The sequence below is a fragment of the Rhipicephalus microplus genome, chromosome 1, assembly GCF_043290135.1.
Source record: "Rhipicephalus microplus isolate Deutch F79 chromosome 1, USDA_Rmic, whole genome shotgun sequence".
Lineage (NCBI taxonomy): Eukaryota > Metazoa > Arthropoda > Arachnida > Ixodida > Ixodidae > Rhipicephalus > Rhipicephalus microplus.
This window is the reverse complement of record NC_134700.1, coordinates 261,707,271-261,730,758: the sequence shown is the minus strand read 5'-3', so window position 1 is coordinate 261,730,758 and position 23,488 is coordinate 261,707,271. Positions and strand designations below refer to the sequence as shown.

The 23,488-nt window shown below is 46.9% G+C and overlaps 1 protein-coding gene across 1 annotated transcript; it reads right to left on the bottom strand.

Moving 5' to 3' along the window:
- Positions 1–643: 643 nt before the first annotated feature.
- LOC119187105 (lamin Dm0) lies at positions 644–21,761 on the bottom strand. The gene is made up of 9 exons (XM_037435357.2): positions 21,163–21,761; positions 14,100–14,211; positions 12,184–12,333; positions 10,286–10,582; positions 9,452–9,689; positions 7,611–7,804; positions 5,747–5,851; positions 3,175–3,402; positions 644–1,202 (listed from the first exon to the last, which is right to left on the bottom strand). The coding sequence occupies exons 1-9, from the start codon at positions 21,621–21,623 to the stop codon at positions 1,164–1,166; spliced, it is 1,824 nt and encodes a 607-aa protein (XP_037291254.2). The 5' UTR covers positions 21,624–21,761; the 3' UTR covers positions 644–1,163.
- Positions 21,762–23,488: the final 1,727 nt, after the last annotated feature.

The following is a 23,488-nucleotide window of genomic DNA, read 5'->3' as shown; positions in this document are numbered from 1 at the left end:
AATGTACCATGTTCAGAGGATCTTTGGGAGCAAGAACCAAATACCAATAAAGGCAAGTTCACTAAAATTCTGAGGGAACTTTGCGTTAGAAGTCCGAATGAGGTGTGTGGGTTGTCAACAATGTGCAAGGCAAGCCAATAGTTTCGTTGAAAAATTTTCTTTAATTGGGCTTAGATGAAGAGAATTGACATTTGTAATATACATTTTCATATGTCTGAGAGAGTGTTAGTGACCAAGGACAATAACCCCAAAATCATCGCCTGAATTTGGTCTACCTTGCACCAGGAAAGGTGTGGCGACTGCTTTCTACTGACAGGAGCCGAGACTTCAGGAAAATGCCTTTGTTTACTCCCAAGTCCAATAACAGAGCTCAGCAATGAACTCCAAAAAGCAACAGGTGAAAATCTGCTTGTCTTAAGTGGCCACCCTGAAGGAGTTCACATAAACAAAGACAACTAAAATGACACCACACAGTGTCAAGAGGACCAAGTGCAACAAACAGCTCAAGTCTTTCACAGAGGAAACACGACGCAACTCTAGCACATCAGTGCCAGAGTTGATGAAGGGAAAAAAACAACACGCTTCAATAATGCTCTAATATAGGTTCTCATTTGTTCTACAAATAGAATATAATCACTGAATATGCAAAATGTAAAACAGAAAGAATATATTTTATATGTACTTTTTTTTGGTAGCACACAAAAAAAAAGGTGACATAGAGGATAATGCGAAAAATGCGTAGCACAACAAATAGCGATTATTAATAAGTGGCTTAATTGCATGATTCGAATACAACAAATACACACAACTGAAGGATGCTCGGTGAGAAAAGAAAAAGACGATTGTCTAATTGCAAATTTCCAAATAGAAGCACAGAACCAATGCAGCTAGGGCATTGGCATCTCAAATTTTTTGCTCTATGTTAATTCTACTCAAATTGAATTGACACCATTAAAACTGGTTTAAAGTTAATAAAAGACATGTTGAAAGAAATAAGAAGAACATGAATATGAAATGGGGCAGAGCATTTTTGCTACCTGTGATAGCACACAGACGGGCAGTACTGCAGAGTAGCAGAAAGCAACAGCAGTGATGAATATCGATGGCACACGCTCGTTTATCTGGTGCGGTGGTTAGTGACGGCACTCTCTCGATAATTCAGCTCACATAATGCTGCACCGATTTGGATCATTTGGGTCCATCTGTAACAACAACGAAAAAATCAACATAATTACACCATTAACGAGTGGCCATGGAGTAATCAATATTACATTTACCGAATTGTCGTAATTACCAAGTGCAGGCTGCCTGAACATAAAACTTTCACAAAATTGTGTTCCAAATTGTCTCCCACAAGTGCAGGCATTTTGCACGGCAACGATGCTGAAATCATATTCTGCATATTCAGTATGTATTTGACGCAAGTTCTGTGAAATGCCTCAGTAGGAGTGAAGAAGTAATAATAGTAATAATATAACATACTTGCTCGCATAATGACCCCCCCCCCCTTTTTTTTTGTTCAGAGAAGTTGACGCCAATTTGGGGGCAGGGTTCATTACACGGGAGAAAAACCCACGGGAGTTATAACAACTAAAATTGCACATGACGGCTGAGCTTGTTTTAGTCAGTGCAGTGCACAACAATTTTTTTTTTTGTAGCTTGAAACTCTTTGTTTCCTCCCACAACGAAAGCGCACGGATCGACACCCCAAGTGTCGTCCAGCCCCTCGGTTCCAATGCTTCAGCGCATGCTGTTTGTAACCAGCTGAGCAGCTGGCGTACCAGCCGAACGAGCCCTGCGCAGCAGGTGTCCCAACTAAGTTCGCAACAACAAACCTGACAACAAAACTGCAGCATTGGGTGGCTGCACACAAACGTTGCAGAAGACGTTGTGGGTGCGTGACGCTCCGTCCGTCGGCGTGGGGGTTGCGCTTTGCATTGCCTCCGAGATGGCAGACGCGCGGCGTGTTTCTACGCCCATTATTTCGGAGGTCACGCGCTTTGTATTTTGCTGTTTTTATGCCGCTGTGCTTGCCTAGCTCTATCAGCAAAGAGGTTTCTCTTGCATTCGACAGATGGCACTTTACTGCAAAAGACGTGACTTTCAAATTTTGATTGACGTCGTACACGCTCACGTTGCTCGCAAATGTTTAGCATGGTTGCGAAAATATGCTTGGTTGCGAAAAATGCATGGTTGCGAAAAAATGACTTTTATTGCATTGTTATATCATTATATAACGACTTGATATAACGTTATATCATTAACAGCACTGTCTATCATACCGAAATGAAATGAACAAATACATTTTTTAAAAGACCATGCTGAGGTCTTTTGATTATGAGAGTGGGTTCATTATGTGAGTGAATACAATATAGGTCGTTTTTTTTCCCCCCAGAAAATGGCCATAGAAAGTCGAAATCAGTCTTATACCGGTCATTGGCAGAAAAACTTTGGAAGCCTGACCACTATGGGTAACTGAAGTGAACCACCTACATCGCCATCATCGGTGTTGCTTTGTTTACTGCCAGCCTAGTGCCGTAGGCGGCCTTACTTTTCTCTTAAATCTGTGCAGGCTCCAAGATGCTTTTATTCTTGCTCTCGACCAATGGCCAACAATAGTTGATCACTATAGCGTTCAAGAAAACAGTGATCCAGTTTGCGAAGAGTGGAAGAAATCTGCTCTGAGGTGCATGAAAGATGAGTTGGGATGATAGCGCACCCACTTGAACGTGAGCCCAGAGTCGCAAACAACAGCTGCAAGTTTATCTTCGCACCGGTTTTCTCATTGCTCCAATCTCGCAAGATACCCTTTCTTTGTTGCTTCCTGCGATGCTGGCAGCTACGATTACAGCAGCACATATGGCTATGATCTGCGGGCAGATCGAGTGCACCACAGAAGCATTTGCTACTGGTGGACACTGAAGGTTCACATCACGACACGCAGAAATCAAAACTGTTTTGGTGACAAATTACAGTGTATCTTGCGCTGGTACAGAATTTATCGTGGACTTGTGATCGTGTCGTGGTTACTACTGAGAACCGCAGATCGCAACCACATTAAAGCCGTCAGACGGTTGTGACTTTATACGAAGATAATGCTTGAGCCCATCTTCGTATAGTCTACGTATATTCTGTTTTTATTATATAAGCCAGCCACCTAGACTAAAGTCTTACACTGTCGTGAAAGATGTGGTCACTGCGAAAGCCAGAGGCACCGCCAATGCCCGAGCTGCGTTCAGAGAGCCGGCTGAACTGTCGACGATGACTCTCCCTCGTTGCAACTTCCTCGCCTTCCGAACTGAGGAGTGCTGTGCGCTTCTGCTCTCCTTTGGGCCACTTGGTGGTGCGCATAACCAGGTCACTGGGGGGGTTGTGAGTGACTCCACAATCAGGGCTCCAAATCTAGAATGAAGTGCATCAACAGGAGCACATGAAGTATCTTTAATACTCTTTCATGCACAATGAGGCTATCCTCTGTACCTCGTAGCATACGCCAAAAAAAAAAAGAAGAAGAAAGAAAGTACAAGCAAACCTAGCAAAAGTATGAAGTAGTTATTGCTAACAGAGCTCCTACAGTAGAAATGAAAACTCGGCCAACTGTACAAACTTGCACTACAAGGACTATAGAATCGCATGCAAGCACTGGCAGAAACACCCCTTTCATAACTGAGTAAGCCACCATGACTGATTACCGTATTTACTCGCATAATCGGCGCACTCGCATAATAGGCGCACCCCTAGTTTGGTCGCGGAAATTTCGATTTTTTTTAATTCCGCGCATAATAGGCGCACCCTGAACTTGGCCGTGATCAGAAACGATTCTACCCCCCAGCGGTACAGTTGGAACGCGGTCCCCGTACCCTGAAGAAAAAAAGAAGGCAAATCGACGAGCAAATAAAAAAAATTCGAAGTGCAACGACCTAACCAACGTGTTTGTCGAAATAAAACTTGAAAAAAAAAAAAAGCGTCCATGAGCGAAAAAAAAAAAAAAAACGGCTGTTCCATCAATTACCGATACCCCCCAAATCGCCGCGCTTCTTGGAGGTCACGTGTACAACGCCGGGGGCTCGATCGCCATCACCACCATCAGAGAAAAAGAAAGAAACGCCATTTTGCAAGCGGTGTGCGTATGTTGTGGTCGTGTATTGAACTTTGGTTCCACCATGGGGAAGTACGCGAGCTACACGGCTGGGTTTAAACTGAAGGCAGTGCAGTACGCGCTGGAGCACGGCAACCGGGCTGCAAGCAGGCATTTCGGCGTTGGAGAAACCAGTATTCGGTACTGGAGGGACCAAGAAAACTTGAGGCGACGAAGAAGACACGACGGGCTTTCCGCGGTGCCAAGACCGGCAGGTATCCGAACGTCGAAGAGCAACTGGTCCGGCATATACGGGAGCTACGACAAGACGGCTGTGCTGTGTCGTTGGATATTGTGCAGACTGAGGCGCGCAGAATAGCCCGAGCGCAGGGCATCGAAGCAAAAGAGTTCAAAGCCAGCTCCGGATGGACAACTCGTTTCATGCGGCGCCATGGCCTCGCACTGCGAAGGCGGACCACCTTGTGCCAGCGCTTGCCCGCAGCATATGAGGACAAAGTGGTGGACTTCCACAGTTTTGGTATAAAGCTCCGACAGCAGAAAGACTTCATTTTGTCCCAGATCGGCAACGCTGATCAGACCCCCCTTTGCTTTGATATGCCGTGGAACACGACAGTGGAGGAGAAAGGTGCACGGAGCGTCATCGTCAGAACGTCTGGCGCTGATAAACAACGATGCACCGTAATGCTGGCGGTGACAGCGAATGGGCGTAAGCTACCGCCTTACGTTATTTTTAAGCGTAAGACGCTCCCAAAGGCAAAATTCCCTCAAGGCATCTACGTCAGAGTCCAGGAAAAAGGCTGGATGAGCGCGGAACTCATGGTGGATTGGGTGAAAACAGTCTGGGGTCGGCGGCCGGGTGGTCTGTTGTTGCCGTCCATGCTTTTCCTGGACAGTTTTCGTGGGCACCTAGTAGACCGCGTACGAGATGAGCTAAAGGAGCTGCGCACAGATCTGGCAGTGATTCCGGGCGGCCTCACATCTACTGCAGCCTTTGGACATGTCCTTGAATAAACCTTTCAAGGACAATGTTCGAAGGCTGTACACCACCTGGATGGCTGGAGGACAACATCAGCTGACTACAGGTGGTAAGATTAAAAGGCCGCCTGTGGAAATGCTGTGCGCTTGGATCGTGGAAGCGTGGCAGGCGATCTCCGACGAAGTCGTCAGGAAAAGCTTCGAGAAGACGGGTATCTCGAACGCACTGGATGCGAGTGAGGATGACATGTTGTGGGGTGCGGATGATTCGGACACCGAAAACGAATCCCCGCTCGGCGAGGATGAATGTGTGATCTCCGACTCGGACTCCGAATAGGGAAAAGGAGGAACAGCTACGACTTTTGTGTAAATAAATTTTACGTGTGTGTGTGCAGTTGATGGCTCTCGCTTGTTCATTAAAAGGTGCGTAGGTATGTTTGTTTTATGCTGAATTAATTGGTAAACGATAAAGTCGCCTTTTACTTGACAAGTGTGCAGATTTAAAGCGCGAGAACCGAGTTGAAAAAATTTTCGAAAATTTTACCCCGCGCAATTGGCGCACCCTTAACTTCGAGCCGGATTTTCTGAAAAAAAAGTGCGCCTATTATGCGAGTAAATACAGTACTAATGAAAAAAAGAAGTCGTATAGAAGCCAAGTTTAGAGGCTCTTACAGTGATTGAGGCTCCTGGTTTGATTACATGGGTGCGGTGGAACTTGAATGTGAACTCATCATTGCCCGATTTGCTGTGAACCTGCCAACCGGCCAAGGGCACCTCCTGCAACAAACAGAAATGGAAAAAAGGGGGGGGGGGGGGCTAAGAAAAAATAGCAAGGAAGTCACAGTATCATGTCTAATGCAGTGCTGTCATACTGCACTACCACAAAGGGCTGCAGGATAATCCCACATTAACCTGTCGTCAGACTGTTTCTTCCAGTGATTTGCCCCGCCGCGGTGGTCTAGTGGCTAAGGTACTCGGCTGCTGACCCGCAGGTCGCGGGTTCGATTCCCGGCTGCGGCGGCTGCATTTCCGATGGAGGCGGAAATGTTGTAGGCCCGTGTACTCAGATTTGGGTGCACGTTAAAGAACCCCAGGTGGTCAAAATTTCCGGAGTCCTCCACTACGGCGTCTCTCATAATCAAATGGTGGTTTTGGGACGTTAAACCCCACAAATCAATCAATCAATTCTTCCAGTGATTTGGGTAAGAAGTGCACATAACATTTCTTTTTGAAAGATGCAATTCTATGCCTCATTAGTTAGCAGTTAACAAACCAGGCTTCAAATTGGGCAGGTTGAAACAAGTAATCCATTATGGTACTAAGCGTGGACACGAGGCACAAGACAAGTGAGAGATCCGCGCCAAGTCTGTTCCCTCGCCTGTCCTGTGTCTTGTTTTTGCACTTAGTACTGTAGCAGATCATTCAAAGTTACTTGCCAAATCAAACACCATGCTTCATGGGTTTATTCATTGTGATTTACACATTTTTGACCGATCTTACCATTTTGTCCAGCATTTCATGCCGCCATAAAATTCTCAATGGGAAGAAGCCCAGTTAACAAAACAAGTATTTTCTTGTATTACATTTTATGTTACATTTTAAATTTTACTATACTTAGAGCATACAGTAGACTCTCAGTAAACGAAACCCAAAGGGGCCAGGAATATATGTTCCATTTAACAGGAGTTCCGTTTACTGAGAGGTGAACATAGGTGCCGAATGCAAGCCCGAAACCAAGCGTAGCAAAGGCAATAGTTCCGCTTAAGCAGTAGTTCCGGTTAACAGATTTCCTTTTACTGGGAGTCTACTGTATAAGCTGGTATAGCAAGCTTTTAAACTTAAAAGTTCGTGAATTGATGTGAGGATAATATGTTCATTTAACTTTGAAGTGGGGCTTCGTGGCAGAGTGGATTTCCGCTGGATAGCTATATTCATAGTATATCACACCTCAACTGCAGTGAAATAGGGTGGTTATGATGTGGATTAATGTACACTTATTTTATCATTTCCAATATTTAAAATTTTTTTACGTTTTAAATTAAATTGACGCGAATTCAAATGCTGTGATATTTGCTTGAATATTCGAAGAGCCCCTATATTTGCACAAGCCTAGTTTACACTTCAACACACTGCATAACAAGTTTCTCCTGTTTGTATGTTTGAAGTAATACAGTTCATAACACTGCAAAATATACATTTCACTATTCAGTCACACTAGTAAGCTTGACCATGCTTGGTGCACTATTGCTAATCTTACCTCTCAGCTTTGCTTTTAATTGCACTGAAATTTCAATAGATGAGTTAGCAGTTTCACCTAGACAATAAAGACAGCAGCATAAAATTGTCCTAATGAAAGAGATGGCACATATACTCCAACATTTACAATACAAGCCAGAATCCAAACGTGACAGTCATGTATTATCATGACTTTGCCTCATATTAGTTCAACAAATACACTAAATTTAGCATAGTCAGCAAAAGTAAATGCTGGTGTTTGTAGAAAATGTCAACTACGGAGTGCAAAGGAGCCACTGACCTTTGTTCCTTTGTTGTGGATAGTGACGTATCTTCCATCAATGCAGTGATCGGAAATCTCAAGCTCTCCCTTAGCAGATGCAGTCACCTGGGCATCGGAGTTGCTCTGTTCCTCACGGTGGGACATGAAAGTGCGCTTCCGCTTGGTGCCACGGTGAGGCGTCACAAACATTTCTGAGCTTGTAGGGCTAGAAGCTGGCAAAAAAAGAAAGAACAGAAGCTCATGCAAATCACAGTGACCAAAGGCTATTTCATTATTATGCTTTAATATAAAATTTTATCCTCAGCTTAGTCTGCTCATTTATTCCATCGTTTTTGGGCACAGTTGATTACCGTAATTACTCGAATCTAACGCGCACCTTTTTTTCGTTTAAGCGAGTTCATAAATCGCATGCGCGTTAGAATCGAGCACGAAAAAAAAAAATGAATACGGTCGTTCTATTGCCATCGGCATTCCGAAATGGCCGCCCCCTACGTGCGTCGGCATGGCGCGTCGGCCATTTCTGCCTATCTGTTTCCCATGTGCGGCACTTCGTACGTGTGCTGAGGAGTTCGTCATCTTGGTGTGCATTAGCATCGACGGCATGGAAGGGCCGACTCCAAAAACTCGACGAGTGCACCACGGTGCCGCTTTTCAAAGAAAACATCGCGTGTGCCGAAACGGACGTAAATCGGGCTGCATCGCAGTCGTTCAGAGTTCCCGAAACATGCGTGCGGGACTGGCGGAAACAAAAGCAGAAGATTGTCGACAGCAAAGCTTCACGCAAAGGCTTCAGTGGACCACAGCAAGGTCGGTTTCCGCAAGTTAAAGAGCTGCTCGGCGAGTATGTGCTTGAGCAGCGAGCGGCACGGCGGCCCGTGACGACAGAACTGCTCCAAGTGCGGGCTATGCAGTTAGCCTTAGAATAGAAAAAGGGCTAATGCGGAGCCAGTTTAAAGCGAGCAGGTGCTGGCTAACTAACTTTATGAAGAGAAAAAGCTTTTCCCTTCGAAGGCGACCGGGCATATGCGAAAAGTTTTGCGGAGGAGTACGATGAAAAGCTTCACAGTTTTCAGAGGTTCGTCCTAAACTTGCGGCACAACAACGGCTACCTGCTTGGGAATATCGGGAATGCCGATCAGACGCCTCTTTACTTCAACATGCCTGGCACCACAACTGTCGAGAAGAAGGGGGCGAAGCAAGTTCGCGTGCTGACATCGGTCCACGGTAAAACTACAGTGACGGCAATGCTCTGTTACACGTCAGATGGGCACAAGCTTCGCCGTACCTCATATTTAAATGGAAGACGCTCCCGAAAGGAGTCGTTTTTTCGAGTGGTGTGATCGTGCGGGCCAGCGAGAAAAATGGGTGCGCGTTGCAATCGATGTCTTACGTTTTTTTTGTTTCGTCGTGGAAATCGGGTGCGCGTTACAATCGAGGGCGCGGTAGAATCGAGTAAATACGGTAGGTCAGTGCGTCATTTCCATGTAGTGCACTACCGTGCTAAGGCTAAGTTATACTAACAAAGAAGAAAACTTGGCAAAAGATAAGCATGAGCACATAAGATGATGAGAAGAAATGTAGTAACATCACTAAATGCCCAAACTGCACAACCTGCTAAATGAGAAATTATAATAACCCTGAAGGTGATCAATTATGTATACATATACACAACTGTTTTGTTTAAAGTGTATGGGGGAAGGGGGGGGAAGGGGAGGTAATGAAGTTTTAAAAACGGTGGTGCTACTTTCTGCAGCCTGTAAAAAAGCACAAGTCAGCGCCACAGGCAAAGGAGTAAGGGAATGAAATAACAGAGGAGGAGGAAGGACATGGGAGACTTTTAGGGAAATGTAAACACGTACATGGAGTGATGTTGAGGCGCGTCTCTTCTCCCTCAAGCAGCTTGCGGTAGGCAGCAATTTCGAGATCGAGTGCCACCTTTATATCCAGCAGGTCCTGGTACTCTCTCAGTTGCTGCTCAATCTCGGAACGCAGCCGGCTGATCTCTTCATCCTTTGCCATCATCGCTCGGGTGTTCCAGTCACGCTCTTGTTCCAGCAGTTGCTCCAAGTCCCGCACACGGGATGACAGGGACTGGTTCTGCATGTGTCGCGTGGGGAAGAAAGAGCTTCATTGAAGTGCACTAATGCTAACATTTTTTGTTACTGCACTCCAGCAAAAAAAAAAAAAAAAAAAAAAAGAAGAAACTATACATTTGTATTTGGCACTTAAACAGCTAGACAAGCAAATTAGACTGCACTTGTAAATTTCAAGAAAAGTATATACACGATTGAGCTGATACAGACATCACCTCTGTCATTACTCTATGCTTCTACATCTTCCCCTAAACATTTATGTTACTACATCAACATAAGGAGAAAAATAAGTTGGCAGTCTTCCATTGCTCACGAAAAGCTAAGAGACTTCTTGGAGTGAAAGCTTCCCAGTTAACAAAAAGTTGTCCTCGTCTCAGGACAGGACCTGGAATTAATGCTTTTCTGGGGTGATAACTCCACCAACTGAGCTTGTTAAATTCAAAGTCTAACATATAGTACCAGCAGCACTGTTTCCATGAGACCTCAAGTGCAAAAGTTCTACAGTCACAAACGTGCAACACTCAATTAGAATGCCTGTCGTCAAAAAAAAAAAGAAGGAAAAAAAAGCTGCCATATTTGAGTCGTGGCTCAATGACTTACCAGAGATTCGAGCTCAGCGATGCGAGATTTGACACCGTCCAGGCGAGTCTTGTAGGTGTGCAGCTCATCACGTGTGACGGAAGAGTCTGACGAGCGTCGGTCCAGCAGTTCCTGGAGGTCACGCATCTTGGTCTCGTAGATGCTCTGCATTTCCTCCCTGTTCAGCTGCATCTGCGATTCATACTGCTCACGAAGTTCCTGCAGAGTGTCAGCCAGTTTGCGCTCGTAGTTCTCCTTCAGCCGCCCATCGATTTCTGTGATCTCGGTCTGTTTGACAATGCGCACTTCCTGCAGTTCCTGCACGAATGAAGCGGGAAAGAAGGGTGAATGAGATAAAGCTAAGACAGTGTTCCACACTCCAGTTCAGGTATGGACAAGCTTGCTGTACTGGATGTACTTGAAGGTTACAGATTCCCTTCATATTAGATCATGACTGCGACTGCAACGCAAACATTATGAAATCTTGGAAAATACAATACCATACGTCAGATAACACATCTTTCAAATTGGAAAAATTATTTGTCACAATCTGGGCTTAGAAAACATGTCTTGTGGCATGTGGTACACAATCTTGCTGCTCACAGCATTTTGTAATCACAAGTGATTAGGTCACTCAACTCTAGCAAATGTGAAAACCGTACATACAGCTCAAAAAGACATTGTTAAGCAGTTTTCATTGGTGTAACAGATCTTCTTTGCTTAGCCGATTATGTAATGAAATCTTGGGCCACAAATTTGACACCATGATTTTGTATTTTAGTCTCAAATTTCATAATATAAAACATTATCAACTCAATGACTAGTATACTGTGCTACATGCATGGGAAGAATTGCCTGCTAGCTAGAAGTAGACATAAAAGGCAAGTGCAAGCAGTATGGCCTTTGTGGCCCCCCCAATCAAAACCTACTACATGCATCTGTTTAGTGTCATGTGTCGAGCACACATTCGAGACTTGTGATGTGTATGTCCTCGGGACAATACATCATAACCCTGATGTTTGTTCATCGACCAGATTCAAATTTTAATAGTGCTACTGCATCTCTTATTGGATTGGTGATCTATACTAATCACTGAGATTATAATGCAACTGTACTTGTATTGTTGCCTCTACGTAAGCTTATTTATTTCCGAGTGGTTGAGATCATTCCCCAACCATGCATTATTATGAAGTATGCAAACATACAACACAATAAAAAAATGTGGTACAAAATATGAGGCAGCTTGATAATACTAACACGGCTTGATATCTATATTTCACAACGAGAAGTTCATTTATTGATTTGCGAGGTTTAACGTCCCAAAACCACCATCTTATTATGAGAGACGCCGTAGTTGAGGGCTCCGGAAATTTCGACCACCTGGGATTCTTTAACGTGCACCCAAATCTGAGCATACGGGCCTACAACATTTCCGCCTCCATCGGAAATGCAGCTGCCGCAGCCGGCATTCGATCCCGTGACTTGCGAGTCAGCAGCCGAGTATTTTAGCCACTAGACCACCGCGGCGGGGCACAATGAGAAGTTCAGTGAGTTAGTTTTGATTCACGACACGAAAAAGATGACAAAATAAAAAATCAACTTGCCACATTGACTTGTTCATTTTTTTTTATTCAGTGTTGGTAAGGCTACTCACACAGAATAAAAGAAGACTATAGCATGAACTTATTTGTACTTTGTTGCTAGCTGTACAGTACAGTTTGTTATTACCTGCACATGCACTGCCAAATAACAATAAGTGCAAGTAACAATGGTCGCATTGTTATGAGATGCAGCTGCTACTTTTCACGCACTGCTTTCTTGATAAGTGCGCGCAAGCGAAACTACACATAGCATGCATGCATGCTATATATACTTTGCATATGACATTCTTACAGTACGGCCAATGAAAATAGACACACCTTTTCATAAAGGGACTTCTGGAAGTCCAGCTGCTCATTCAGCGTCTTGGCTCGGTTGCTGAGGTCTGTGCAACGCAGAATCTGATCTTGCAACTCCTTCTTGACTCGCTCGAGTTCTTTTGCCAGGGCATCTCGCTCATTCTCGGCCTCCTACAAAGACATACATACTTGCCCGTTCAGAATGGCAAGGCAAAATAAATGCCTCTAAAAAGAAAATCTCTTTCGTACAATCAGTACCCAATCATGACCTACAATGGACCAACACCGAGAAACACTTGAGTTCTTTCAGTACGAGGCCATATCGTATGGTCAAATATAGAATTGCCACAGTCTTTATAAGCACCACAGGAAGTGGGTAAAATGAAGCTTTGGAGCAACTAAATTACATTTCAAAAGACAGTAGCTGAGGTGTATCGGACTTTTTGTTTTTCACTAGTGGCGCATGCATGGTATATTAGCATGATGACCCCGACAACACAAGTTTAATAAAAGGGCTTGATCACATAGGATTATATTATTTCATAAGGAACGCTACTGTTGCTAAGCTTGAGCAAGGAGAAATGCCATTGCATATAACTTCGTATACTGCATTCAAAATGCAGTGGTGCTACTGAGGACTTCTGATCAGAAGCAATTTTTTGGCGCAGCAAAAATTTCCATCTTGGAGCACTCTGGAGCAACTAATTTCACATCCTGGAGTAACAGAAGAAGCAAGTTGCAACAGGCAACATTCAAGAACTTGAATATTCAATTACTATGGGGCTCTCATGAAGATCTAGAAATATTTAGATCGTGTCGATAAAATTGTACTTTATGAAAGAACAGACATCTATGTGGTTATCAGCAGATATGGTGGACAAATACCGTGAGTTACAACACTAAAGTACTCTTTGCCGGGCTAGTCGGTTCATGTTCCTGTACAAGCCACAAAGATATGTCTGTTTTTGCGTGGCGAAAAAAAAAGAGGGGAAAAAACGAGTTCACAACGGTACTTCACTTTCACTACAAAAACAAGTTAGAAAAAAACACGCAATGGCAGAGAAAGCCTTTTGCCCACTTCCACTAACTTTTAATATTGCATAACGCTGCACGCTGAACGGCCCTTGCACTTCCACAACAGCACATTTCGTTGTGCATATACTCAATACAAGAAGATTGGTGAGGAGACGAGCTTGCCTACTAACTGAAACCAAAAACGCCCAAGTGGCCTTACTTGTACAAAATTTTCTGCATGGCTTATAATTAAATTTCTGTCAAATAACCAGCGATAAAGCAGGATGGTGTAAAAATCCCACCCCTGAACGATTTAAGGAGCTTCGCAGACAAATACATTACCAGGTCTAAGAGAGGTGCCATGGTAGGCAGTTTCAGATTAATGTTTTTGCTAACAGGGCATTTTATAAACCACGAAAGCCAGGTCACACAAAAATTTTCACAATCCTTCCCCAGTGGAATATTAGACATTACAGAGCGAGCACCTTTTTTAACAATAATAATAATTAGCAAATAATGAATTATAAATGTGGGCATGATGAGTTGCCTCCCACAAATATACATTTCAAGGTTATTTAAAACACACATGAATCAGTTTCACAATGAAATTAGTCATGCCCAGTTTGAAAAAAAAAAAACAAAAAAATAAATGTTATAAGCTTAATTTTGACGAGCAGCTTTGCTCCTTTATGGTATTGTGACTCCAAGTCAGACTGGCTACACCAAAAGATAACTTAGGATAAATATTCCTTATTTAGTGAAATCTTTCATTACCTCCTAATTTTATGTTAGTGCATTCTGTCAGATGCCCCTCCACTTCCTCAATTACAGTGTACTGTACACATGAACCATTAAATCATTTATACAGAACATTGAGATTATCACTCCGAGGAGACCAAAATAAGCCATTGCTTACTCCTCACCTTAAGCTGCGTCAAAGCCTGGTTCAGACGTCCTTGAAGGTCAACAACCTGAGACTCCAAAGTTGTCGCACGTCGCTCCGCTGTGGACCACTCACGCTCCCTCTTGGTCAGCCTGAACACATTAGAAATTTTATATTATGGTAAGACAACACTATTTATCATATCAAAAACAACACATCACCAAATACAATAGGGAGGTGCCGGGAGCGCGCGACGAAGCGAGACGTGCGGCGCACCTGCTCCGTCGATTTTCGGCTCGGGCCACGGCTCAAATAACTGCACTCCGCCAACCCCGACGTCCATCGACGAAGCAAGCCATCTGTACCCCGTTGGAATCAACTTTGACCCAGCGGGCCCACATTTCAAGTCATTACCGCCGACGTTCACCCGGCCACGGGGGCGACGCCGTTACGCCTAACGGCGACGCGGGGACCTGGTGGCCTGGAACGCCGACGGCGTCGCACCGGCCACCCGAGGTAACATGGCAGCCACCGCGTCTCACCTGCGGGTTACGATCCCGAAGGCATGGCTTGGTCTACAGTTCCATCCTGTCAAGACGACAACTCTGCTGTTCCGAGTTTTCGGCACCCATCGCTGAATGAAGCGGTCGCGCGTCCGTTCAAGCAAAGACAGCGGCGGCCAACGCCATCCCGGCCTCCTGAACACCGGCTGGCAAGACGCAGCCTCCAGTATCGCGCGCTGCAGGAGGCAAAAGCAAGGCTATTACGAACTGGAGGCCTCGCCCATTCCCAAAACCAGGCCCAGACGACTTCGTAGTCGTGCTCAAGCTCCGCGAACATGTCTCGCTGCACCAAGCTTTTTCGGAAAACTGCTACGGAGCCGCCTTTACGGCCTACCTTGGACGCAAGTTGGCAAAGTCAATCACGGTTGTGCCGTCTCGTGAGGAAAACGTCATGTTGATCCACACCCCGAACCCAGCGGCGGCAGATCGGCTTCTCGGGGAATTTTCGGTGATCACTGAGCGTGGGGTGATCCCGCTCCATGAATAACTCCGACAAGACGGCTTCGTCGTCGTCAGCAACTCAGACACCACTGAATCGCTTCAAAAGCAGGTGCAATGGGGAGCAGGCACCACCGTCGAGGTGAGGAAATTCGGATCCTCTAACAAAGCTAGTGTCACCTTCGACGGGAAGGTGAAACCGCGTTTTGTACATTATGAGAACATGCTTACTCCGGTGCGCAAATACTACCGGACTAGTCCAGCTTGCGGCCTGTGTGGGTCCGTCGGTTACCGAGCGGATGCATATCCCAACACAGCCCAACACGTGCGGACTGCGGACAAGAAGCTCTTCTTGTGGAGGGGGTGCGGGCCCCTCACGAGTGTATTCCGCGGTGCTCAGCATGTGGTGGTGAACATGCAAGAAACTCGCGAGAGTGCGGCGAAATTCCGCACCCATAAGGTGATCGCCCTGGAAAAGGCCAATGTTGAAGGGGACCTGGGCGTTGAAGGGTGCCAACGTTGAAGGGAAACGTTGCAAAACACAGAACTCAGGAGAGCGGTACGGGCAGGGCCGCCCCACCCCCCTTCTGCCCGCAGTGCCAAGCAAACCAAGATAGCAGCTCTCGAGGGCTCAACAACATCTATAGCAACATCTCAAAATTGAGATGCTTAAAAAAAAGAAATAGCGCTCCTAGAATCCAAACCGAAAGAGCTAACCAATTCCTCCTCACCCGCAACTAAGGCTATGGAGAGTGAGCCCACGGCCCCGACGGTAGCACTGGGCGCGGAAGCTGCACTTGTGGCTCGTCTAGAGGCCCCGCATGGACTTCTTAATGCCTTAGAACATCAAATTTCCGCGGCACTGACCTCTGCTATCGCCAAAATGGCCGAAAAGATCCCCACAATCATTGGCCAGCACTTTGCACAGTCGTCGCGTAGCGTCCGACGATCCGGCGGTCTGATTAAACATGTGTCTGGCCGCTATCCCAAAACCTCGCGATGATGTACATGAAGATGACAGCTGCACGCTTACAGGAATTGAGGACACCACCCTCGCTGCGAGTGCCGACTTCGCAGCTGCGTGCCTACAATCGCTTATTTTTTAATGACCATGGCGGGCAACCCTCAAGTTAGACGCTTTCCATGTTACAATTTGGCCACCCCCATTCAAATTCCTCAATGGAACTGCCGGCGATGCCGTTTAGCGCCAAGCAGGCTCATTTCCGGTTTTTCACATCGAATCTCGCTTCACTTCCCGCAGTGGTTACCCTCCAGGAGCCAGAGAGCGGCGCTAGCCCTCCAAATTATTTCACGTTTCAACAGGACCCCTCTTCCTGTATATTCGTGCACAAAAACTATACAGCCAACCAAATAGATTTGGAACTTAATACTGCATATGCAATGGTCAGCTTCTTTCCGCTTAAGGAACGAGACGCACCATTACACATACTCAACATCTACTGCTCTCCAAAACTTAAAAATGTTGCTTTCGCAACACTCTTCTGTCGCACCCTGAAGGCTGTGGGCAGATATCCCCTTGTGATCGTGGGCCACTTCAATGCTCACAGCACACTCTGGGGGTACGTGCGCGGTAAAAAGCGTGGGTGCAAGCTAGCAGAACTTGAGTCCACGCTGGGCCTCACTCTTCACACTGACCCTGCATATCCAACGCGAGTGGGTAACTTCGTGGCTCGGGACACATGTCCGGACCTAACCTTCACCAAAAACATTAGACACGCAGACTGGGCCAACACCGAGAAAACCCTCAGCAGCGATCACTGCACACTCAACACAACTGTCACAACCACACCACTGGCTAGACCCCACGCCCAAGCCCGCCTACCCGACTGGACGAAGTTCCAGAAAAACTACACCAATCTGGCCCCGATTCACGAAACAGGTGGTTACCACGCGTGGTCACAAGAATTGGTTACCCACCTTCGTTCGACGGAAACTCAAGTCCAACTCTCAGAGGCTACGCAAGGGGTGGACAACCACCTCCTTCACCTCTGGGAGGCGCGGCACAGCCTCGTCAGCAGATGGCACCAGCAAAACACAATCGGAAGCTCAAAAATCGCATTGCCGAGCTCACCCAACGAGCGGCTGAGTACGCGGCCCAGCTCACCGACTCGAATTGGGTGGAACAATGCAACAGGGCTGCTAGACGAATTTCCAGCCGGAACACTTGGCGTCTCTTTTGCGCCTTGATTGATCCAACCCAAACCAGAGCCGAGACACAAAAACATCTCCAACGGGCTATCCATGCCTTCGATGGAGACACTTCAAAATTAACATGCAAACTCCGCAATCAATACCTTTGTGCCCGACGTGACCTTCAAGGGCTAGCATACTCGTATGCAGGTTCTGAGAACGCAGAGCTGGATCAACCATTCCGGCTCCATGACCTGAAGGCGGCCCTGGCTAAAATGAAGCAAGGAACGGCACCGGGGAGAGACAAAGTAACAGTGAAATTACTTGCCAATCTGCCCGAGCAGGCAACGACGCACTCCTCGCGTATATAAACACAATCTGGTTTGGTGGGACACCCCTCCCAATCGAACGGAAGACTGCCCTGGTCACTTTCATTTCAAAAGCCTGGAAAGCCATAAACACGGGTAACCTTCTCCCCATCTCTCGCACGTCTTGTGCGGGAAAGCTGATGAGGCTATGGTGCGAGATCGGCTATCCGAGTTTTTGGAGAACCAACACTTATTTCCTGACACAATGTTCGGGTTCCGCCCGCACCGGATGTCTTGCTTCAGTTAGACCGCAAAATTCTAAATGCCATCGACTACCCCCTCAATGAAGAGGCAGTACTCGCCCTCGACATGAAGGGAGCTTTTGACAACGTCACACATAACATCATTCTAACGCACCTTTCCCAAATCAACTGTGGACACAACACGTTTTGATACATTAGACAATTTCTCTTTGACGGACAGTCATATATCCGAATACAAAATTAAGAGTGGCCCCTACCAATTAGGAACGAGAGATACCCCACAGGGCACGGTCCTCACACCCCTACCGTTTAATCTGGCTATGATGAACCTACCGGCTCAGCTGCAGAATGTTGAAGGCATACAACACGCACTTTATGCCGATGACATTATCATATGGGCTAAACATGTATCAGTAGGAGACATATAAGCCAACCTGCAGCAAGCGGCGGATATCGTGGACGCCTACGCCCACCGCTGCGGCCTTCAATGCTTCCCGACCAAATCGGAATTTGTGAACATTCGCTCCTCGCAAAAGTGCACTACCAAAATTGAACTGTTCCTTGCAAAGCGGACCCATCCCAGAACACGATGAGATCAGAGTACTGGGTCTCTTTATTCACAAACATCGCTGTGTCGATACAACATCGACAAAACTGCGTAAGGTGGGGGACCACGTGGGCCGTATGGTTCGCCGGGTTTCCAACAAGCGCGGGGGGTTACGTTGCAGAGATGCCTTGCGGCTGGCGCATGCATTCGTAACCAGTCGAGTCCTCTTCTCGGCTCCTTGCCTTCATCTGCGCAAGTTCATGAGAACACCCTTGAGGTGATTCTCAGGAAGATGTACAAGCGTGCCCTCGATCTCCCTATAACCACGTCCAACCAGCGTCTTATGGGCCTGGGGATGGTAAACACTTTTGCAGAGCTCCGGGAGGCACACTTGACCATCCTATACACGAGACTTTCAAAGACTCCGCCGAGTCGCCACCTATCAGCCCAACTACACATCCACCATCCAACAGAGAGGGAAGGGCGCGTACGCATTCCAGAAATCTGGAGATACGCCCTGCATGTGCACCCTCTTCCGGCCAACATGACACGTGAAGACGACAGTGGCAGGCACCTTGCTCAGGCGGAGGCACTAGGTCGCCACTATGGGAACAAACACGCAGATTTTATGTGAACGCCTCCGACCCTCACCATGGTGGCTGGTACACGGCTGCAGTCCACCAAATGTCGCGGTGAATGGCCTCACATTCAAAGCACAGGACATAACATATGCGGAGGAAGTCGCCATCGCACTAGCTGCCGCAGACCTGGACTCTCGCATCATTACAGACTCTAGAGGGGCCTGCTGAAATATTCAACTCGGGTATGTCCCACACCTGGCGTACCGATCTTACAAAACAGCAATTACATCGGGGCCCCCGCGTCCCGAAGGATCATATGGGCTCGAGCTCACATGGGCCTTGAAGGCAATGAAACGGCTGACGCCGCCGTTGGCGCACTCACTCTCCGGGGTAACGCTTTCAGACCCTTCCTAAATGGATCTCTAACCCAATCCGGCCTTAACATTTTGAGAAATGACTGAATTCTACCAATTCTGGCATTCAATTCAATTTCAATTGAATTGAATGCCAGAATTGGTATGCAAATTCAATTTATCCTAAACCCTGTAAGGGCCTTACAAAGGCGGAGGAGCGCTTACTCCTCCGTCTTTACATTAAAACACTACTGTGCCCGGCAGTTTTCAAATATCTCGATCCTGCCTGTACAGGAAAATGCCCACACTGTGCGGAGTAGTTTTCGGACATCTTCCGCATGGTGTGGGCATGCCAGTCAACCCCTCGCTTCACCCCAATGCCGAACCCCACCCGGGAGAACTGGGAAGGCGGCCCTGCTCGGCTGCTCGGACCTGGCGAGCCAGAAGGGCCTGGTAAACCAAGCCAGAGTCGCGTAGGACGCCAATGGGCTTCTGCAATGAGGACCCCACCTAGTGTTTGTGAGGGGTGGCTCACACTGGGCCACCTCCCACATACTGCCTGTATATAAATAGAATAACATTTTTTTTCTCTATCTCTCTCCAAATACAATACACAGACGCATGCTCGCAAGGAGTGAACATGAGCTGACCATGTAATGCATTGGACAAACAACCAATAAGTTACTGCGATGAAAAAATGGTTAGCAAAAGATGATAAATGCACCGAGGACGGTAATGAGCTGGATGGAGTGGCAAAATTAAGATGTTTACAGGGATGCAATAAAGTACGCTCGTACAAGACAGGGTAAATTGGAGATCATTGGAAGAGGCTTCTGTCACGTAGTGACCATGTAATAGGTTGATGTAATATAAACTGAATGCTGTATGTTAATAAAACTAGCCAGATTTATCAAACATGTTCGTTTATAAGGAACTAGTTACATATAACTTGTTACTACTAGTATGGTTGTTGTGTAGCACAACTGATATGAATGTTAAAAAGATTGATTTAATGTGGGGTTTAACGTCCCAAAACCACCATATGATTATGAGAGACGCCGTAGTGGAGGGCTCCGGAAATTTCGACCACCTGGGGTTCCTTAACGTGCACCCAAATCTGAGCACACGGGCCTACAACATTTCCGCCTCCATCGGAAATACAGCCGCCACAGCCGGGATTCGAACCCGCGACCTGCGGGTCAGCAGCCGAGTACTTTAGCCACTAGACCACCGCGGCGGGCGATGTTAAAAAAGGTGAAGTCATATGCTTATAGTGTAACTGATTGCCCCCCGCACTTATGGCACCAATACGGCAAGTGTTTTCTAGTGTTCAAGTGTGAATGAAGCTGCTTTTTCTGGAAGTCAGTTAAATATAAATCACAGAATAAATGTCAATTTCCCTTTTACTGATAATAAAAGAAATTGTACACAAAACTTCAGAGTGGAAGTTAGTACGCCACTCCAGAAATATTTTAATTCTGCATTTGTATATACACGCATACAAACGCACGCACAAGAGTGGCATAAAAATATGTTCTGGTTACGTCCTGGATCAATTGAAACTTTGCAGCTTCCCGCCCGCTGCGCGCACCTCTCCGGAAGTGACGTCGTTTTACTTCCGGGACGACTTGTCCGGCTCCTGCCGAGACGCTCGATTAGCGATACTAGGAATTCCATAGTACGTAAGCTCAGCCCCCCTAAGGACAAGATGCCTGACGCCCACGCGAGCGTATCTATTTCCAACTAGGCCAACAGGCCGAGCCCGACTGTTCAAACAACCAAAATCGTTAAAGATGGCGCAGGAACCGACCTACTTGGATGCATCCCAAAATAACGGTGAAGCAAAAATACAATAAAGAGCCGACCACACATGGTCGACAAAAACGGCGGCACACTTACTTTGCCTGCAGAGCCTCGGCGTCGGTCTGCCATTTCTTCGCTTCCAGCTGAAGCCTGGCTCTTTCGTTGGCCGTGTCGTCGACGGCCCGCCGGGCTTCGGCCAGTTCTCTTTCGTAAAGATTCTTGACGCTGGTCACCTCTCGAGTGCGGGTCTCCTGGCTCGTCTCGATCTGCTTCGTGAGCCTGCTATTCTCGGTTTCCAACTCGCGCACTCGGTCAATGTACGCAGCCAGCCGGTCGTTGAGGTTTGCAAGCTCATTTTTCTCCTGGATCCGGGTGAACCGAGACTGACTCAGCGGCGAGCGCGAGCGCCGGTCTTGCCGCCCGCGCCCACCGTCCTGCGGAGTCTGAAACCCGGCCGCCGGGTTCTCCTCGTTGTCGCCACGGTCCTGCGACGTCGATGCGCTGTGAGACGATGTCGTCGTGGTGACAACAGTCTTGCGGACGCTCCTCGTCGCCATCTTCGTTAGCCGGCGTCACGGCTGAAATGCCTCGCTATTCACGTTCCAAAAACGTCGACCGCGTACTGCCTCGCCCGAATACCGGCACCGCCAAATACAAGATGGCGAACTGCCGCCACAGAAACGGCTTGCTCGATTTCACGCGGCCGCATAGCAGTACGAGACGTAGGCACACCCTCTCCACGCCCCCTTTCCTTTCAATATGACGTTCCTGGTGACGTCAGTTTTCCCGCCAAGTTTGTTTATTGGCTGTGCTTCACGGATGTTGCTGGAACCGTTGCGACGATTCTGACCGTATATTCTTGCACAGATATTTTAATATTTGCTGTGAAGTCCATGAAGGGAAGGAATGGTAAAGTAACCAAAGGACGATATCGTATATCATATCACTCCGTGAAGCCCATGAAGGGATGGAATGTTAAAGTGACCAAAGGACGTCTTCATATCATTTATTACATCAGTCTTGAAATCTGAGCATTGCTAGCATTGCGTACCCTCTCAATACAAGCGACAAATGCGTTAACAAAAAAAAAAAAAGACAGAGTTTTTTTTTTCTACTCGGTCTTCAGTTCGCGTGCTATTTCTTCATAAACCAGAACGAACTCGCCCATTTCTGCTCAAGCGATGGCTTGAAAGGGAATGTAATAAAACGCGTCCTCTAGAATCTGCGATATCATCGGAGTTGAAACGCGATGAAATGTGCATGACGTAAAAGGGTGGATGTGTCACTGCTTGAGAGGGGAACGTCTCGTGGTTCCGATTACATAGTCAGTTTTAATGGTTAGGATCTGATTTCATTATTAACACGGGTTGTTCTTACTATGTGTGTTTTTTTATGCTCCAAACTTCAGGAAATGCAGCTACACACACCACGGGTCTGGTCAGACGTTCGCAACTGCGAAGCTATGTGATGTAGATACTGAAACACGGGAGCGCAAAAAAAAAAAAAACGCAGAACCACGTCCTTCATGTACTAGATCGACCAAAGTACTGCATCGACTGCAATGAACCGACACTGTAATGACCTACTAACCCAGCCAGGTGCCGCGCGCGGAATAAATTGCCACTTGACCTTACACGCCGTCATCACTCGCGTGAAACCGGTATCTCTCCTTGCGCCGGTAGCCGAGGGTCGTCCTAGCAAACTTTAGCTGGTCCAGCTAAAGAAAAAGAAAAAAAAATCGAAGAACGTGCCCGCTAACGCAGTCACGCCGTCTGCCGGTGCGTGGTGCTATCATCGTTTGGATGACGTCGAGAGAACGGCGTGCGGGGGAGGGAGAAATGCTCTTTGGAGATTGCGTACAACGCGCTAGCAAGAATGAGAAAGAGTGGGCCCTCCATCGAGCGCGAAAGGTGTGGCACTTCAAGGCTGCGTCTACTAAAGAAATACTAAATACACAAAGTATCAAGAAGGCTTAGCGCGCGCGCAGAGAGAGAGACAGAAATTTGGGTTTCGCAAGAGCGCTCTGCTGGCGAAAGCAGACGAGAAAAATGATCAATAGAAGCAAACGCGCGTTCGCGCCAACGGTCGGCTCAGTGTTTCAAATCACGCACGCTTCACCATTCATTCCTTTCCGCCCTACACACCGCCATGGCAACAAGGTTTCGATGAACGAAAAAAACACTACTTCTTCGGGGGTGAATACTTGCGCAACCGCGAAGCACATATATCTTCCCGCGGCGCGTCGCATTTTATGTATATCATGTACTTTTAGTTTCTCTCGTTACAAGCCAAGGTCAAGCAGATGGCAGCCGGGGTCGCGTGCAGACGGAGCGAATCTGCACACATTGCGACCTATATACGGAAGGACCACACCCAGAGCCCAGATCACTTTGTCACGTCACATGTGTACGGTAGGTTGCAG